Source organism: Mandrillus leucophaeus, unplaced genomic scaffold, assembly GCF_000951045.1.
Source record: "Mandrillus leucophaeus isolate KB7577 unplaced genomic scaffold, Mleu.le_1.0 Scaffold120, whole genome shotgun sequence".
Taxonomy (NCBI): domain Eukaryota; kingdom Metazoa; phylum Chordata; class Mammalia; order Primates; family Cercopithecidae; genus Mandrillus; species Mandrillus leucophaeus.
This window is the reverse complement of record NW_012100321.1, coordinates 586,816-590,552: the sequence shown is the minus strand read 5'-3', so window position 1 is coordinate 590,552 and position 3,737 is coordinate 586,816. Positions and strand designations below refer to the sequence as shown.

General features: G+C 52.8%; 1 protein-coding gene across 3 annotated transcripts in view; it reads left to right on the top strand.

The window, feature by feature from the left end:
* The window catches only part of SLC1A5 (solute carrier family 1 (neutral amino acid transporter), member 5), a 15,159-nt gene extending 11,787 nt beyond the window's left edge, over window positions 1-3,372 (top strand). For all 3 annotated transcript variants that reach the window (XM_011969657.1, XM_011969668.1, XM_011969665.1), the window contains 3 exons: window positions 816-1,010; window positions 1,112-1,246; window positions 2,530-3,372. In XM_011969657.1, coding sequence (XP_011825047.1) covers window positions 816-1,010; window positions 1,112-1,246; window positions 2,530-2,767 — 568 coding nt within the window. In that variant the 3' untranslated portion in view covers window positions 2,768-3,372. The remainder of the gene's footprint in view (window positions 1-815; window positions 1,011-1,111; window positions 1,247-2,529) is intronic.
* The last annotated feature ends 365 nt before the right edge of the window (window positions 3,373-3,737 follow it).

Below are 3,737 nucleotides of genomic sequence, written 5' to 3'. Positions count from 1 at the left end.
TGTTAGCCAGGATGGTCTCGATCTCCTGACCTCGTGATCCGCCCGTCTCGGCCTCCCAAAGTGCTGGGATTACAGGCTTGAGCCACCGCGCCCGGGCCTCCCTGGGGGGCTCTTAAATTCTGCTCTGATTCAACCTCAGAACTCCTTCCACCCTCTCTCCTGGGCATTTCATTTGTCCCTGCTAGCCCTGTCCCCTTCCAAGATAATAGTAATTATTAGTGTATTATTGGTGAGAGTCAGCAGGACCCAAACATTAGAATTTAGGTGTGAATTGTGTGGGTATTTGGGGAGGTAGTAGTCTATACTCTCCCAGAGGTTCCAGGACTCGTAGATTTTGTAATCCTGGTATTGAGTTCCCTAGTGCTGCCTGCTTGTGGGAAAAGAGCTTAGATATAGCAAGTGAGGGCTGGGGGTGGAGTCTGGACATGGTAGGAGAGAAGGGGATCTAGATTAGATAGCAGGGCCTTGGACCAAGGGACAGGCTGGGGAGGTGGGCGGGACTTCGGCTGGACAGGTGGTATGGGCAGGATCTGGTGGGCGGGGCTTTGGCTGGGCAAGTGGTGTGGGTGGGCTCTGGGTGGGCGGGGCTTCAGCTGGGTTGGTGGTGCGGGTCAGACCTGGAGGGTGGGCAGCCTTTGGCTGATTGGGTGACGGGGCTTTGCTTAGGCAGGCTTTGGTGGGGATCCACTAGGTGGGGTGAGTGGGGCTTTGGCTGGTTGGGATGGGGTACTCGGGGCCTCGCCTGGGCCGGACCTGGAGGGTGGGCGGAGCCCCGTCAGCGGGTTGACCTAACTCAGCTCCCCCATCCCTTGTAGTTCCGCCACGCTGCCGCTGATGATGAAGTGCGTGGAGGAGAATAATGGCGTGGCCAAGCACATCAGCCGTTTCATCCTGCCCATCGGTGCCACCGTCAACATGGACGGTGCCGCGCTCTTCCAGTGCGTGGCTGCAGTGTTCATTGCACAGCTCAGCGAGCAGTCCTTGGACTTCGTAAAGATCATCACCATCCTGTGAGTGTCAGGGGGCTATGGATGGGACCCCCGGACCCCAGTTGACCTCCATCTTCTCCCACAACAGAGGCGTCTGCCTAACCTCCTACCTTCTCCCTCAGGGTCACGGCCACAGCGTCCAGCGTGGGGGCAGCGGGCATCCCTGCTGGAGGTGTCCTCACTCTGGCCATCATCCTCGAAGCAGTCAACCTCCCGGTCGACCATATCTCCTTGATCCTGGCTGTGGACTGGCTAGTGTGAGTGTGGGTCTAGAGACTGGGGCAGGGGCCCGGAAAAGAGGATGAGTGAGTGAGAGTCCTTAGAGCCTCTGGACAGAAGAGGAGGAGAAGGAAGGAATTCTGGAGAAAAGGGGGGGAAACGTGAGCACTCCTGAGGGCAAGGAATGGCATCTTTGCGGCTCTAAGAGGAACATCAGAAAAGTAGGGCGTCTGTGTGGTGAATACAGCAGACTCTTCGGCCAGACTGCTCGGGGTCACATCCCAGCTCCAACATTCGCTGTTATGCCCTCGGGAAGTGCTTAATCTCCCTGTGTCTCAGTTTCTCCATCTGTAAAATGGGGAGAAGAACAGTCTCTCCCTAAGGATTAGATAATAGACACACCTACCTTAGAGCAGCCCCCAGTAAGCAGTAATTGCTACATAATTATTTGCTATCACAATTAAGCTATTAAGAGTATAAAGACTGGAAAGCAGCCAGGCACGGTGGCTCACGCCTGTAATCTCAACATTTTGGGAGGCCCAGGCAGGTGGATCATTTGAGGTTAGGAGTTGGAGACCAGCCCGACAAACATGGTGAAACCCCGTCTCCACTAAAAATACAAAAAAATTAGCCGGTATGGTGGCATATGCCTGTGATCTCAGCTACTCAGGAGGCTAAGGCAGGAGAATCGTTTGAACCCAGGAGGTGCAGGTTGCAGTGAGCCAAGATTGTGCCACTGCACTCCAGTCTGGGCAACAGAGTGAGATCGTGTCTCAAAAAAAAATTCTGGAATTAATTATTGGCAATGGTTACACAAGTCTGAATATACCAAAAAATACCAAGATGTATACTTTTAAAAGGTTAATTTTATAGTAGGTGAATTATACTTTAATTTTTTTTGAGACACAGTCTCACTCTGTCGCCCAGGCTGGAGTGTAGTGATGTGATCATGGTTGTAATCACTGCAGCCTCCACCTCCCAGGCTCAAGTGATCCTCCTGAGTAGCTGGGACTATAGGTATGCACTACCATGCCTGCCTAATTTTTTCCTCTACCTCCCAGGCTCAAGCAATCCTCCTGCCTCAGCCTGCTGAGTAGCTGGTACTATAGGTGTGCAGTACTATCCCTGGCTAATTTTTTTTTTTTTTTTTTCTATCTATATGGAGATGGGATCTTACTCTATTGCCCAGGCTGACTCCAACTCTTAATTTTTACTTTTTAGATTCCAAGGGGAGAGAGGCAGGAGGCTTAAGCCTTGGCCCTTTCCTTCCCTGTCACCCTCTCCCGTCCCACTTACTTTGCTGTCATTTCTACCCCTTTAGTGACCGGTCCTGTACCGTCCTCAATGTAGAAGGTGACGCTCTGGGGGCAGGACTCCTCCAAAATTACGTGGACCGTACGGAGGTGAGAAGCACAGAGCCCGAGTTGATACAAGTGAAGAGTGAGCTGCCCCTGGATCCGCTGCCAGCCCCCACTGAGGAAGGGAACCCCCTCCTCAGACACTATCGGGGGCCTGCGGGGGATGCCACGGTCGCCTCTGAGAAGGAATCAGTCATGTAAACCCCAGGAGGGACCTTCCCTGCCCTGCTGGAGGTGCTCATTGGACACTGGATTATGAGGAATGGATAGATGAATGAACTAGGGCTCTGGGGGTCTGCCTGCACACTCTGGGGAGCCGGGGGCCCCAGCCCCCTCCTGGACAGGAGATCTGGAATGCCTGGCTGCTGGAGTACATGTGTTCATGAGGGTTACTCCTCAAAACCCCCAATTCTCACTCATGTCTCCAACTCAAGGCTAGAAAACAGCAAGATGGAGAAATAATGTCCTGCTGCCTACCCACCATGACCTGCCTGGCCTTACCTGTGTCAGGGAGCAGGTCACAGGTCACCATGGGGAATTCTAGCCCCATTGGGGGGATGTTTCAACACCATGCTGGTTATTTTGGCGGCTGTAGTTGTTGGGGGGAATATGTGTGTGTGCACGTGTGTATATGTGTTCTGTGACCTCCTGTCTCCACAGTACGTCCCACCATGTCCCCAGATCCCCTATTCCCTCCACAATAATAGAAATACTCCCAGGGACTCTGGGGAGAGGCTGAGGGCAAATACCTGCTGTCACTCCAGAGGACACTTTTTTAGCAATAAAATTGAGTGTCAACTATTTAATCAGGTGGTGTTGAGAATTTGACTTAAAGCACCAGCCACTACAATGACAGTATCTGCTCATCAAACACCACTGGGCTGGGCGTGGGGGCTCACACCTCTAATCCCAGCACTTTGAGATCGCTCTAGGCTAGGAGTTCAAGACAAGCCTGGGCAACATAGTGAGACGTCGTCTCTACAAAAAAATATATAAAAATTAAGGCCGAGCCGGGCGCGGTGGCTCAAGCCTGTAATCCCAGCACTTTGGGAGGCCGAGACGGGCGGATCACAAGGTCAGGAGATCGAGACTATCCTGGCTAACATGGTGAAACCCCGTCTCTACTAAAAAAATACAAAAAACTAGCCGGGCGAGGTGGCGGACGCCTGTA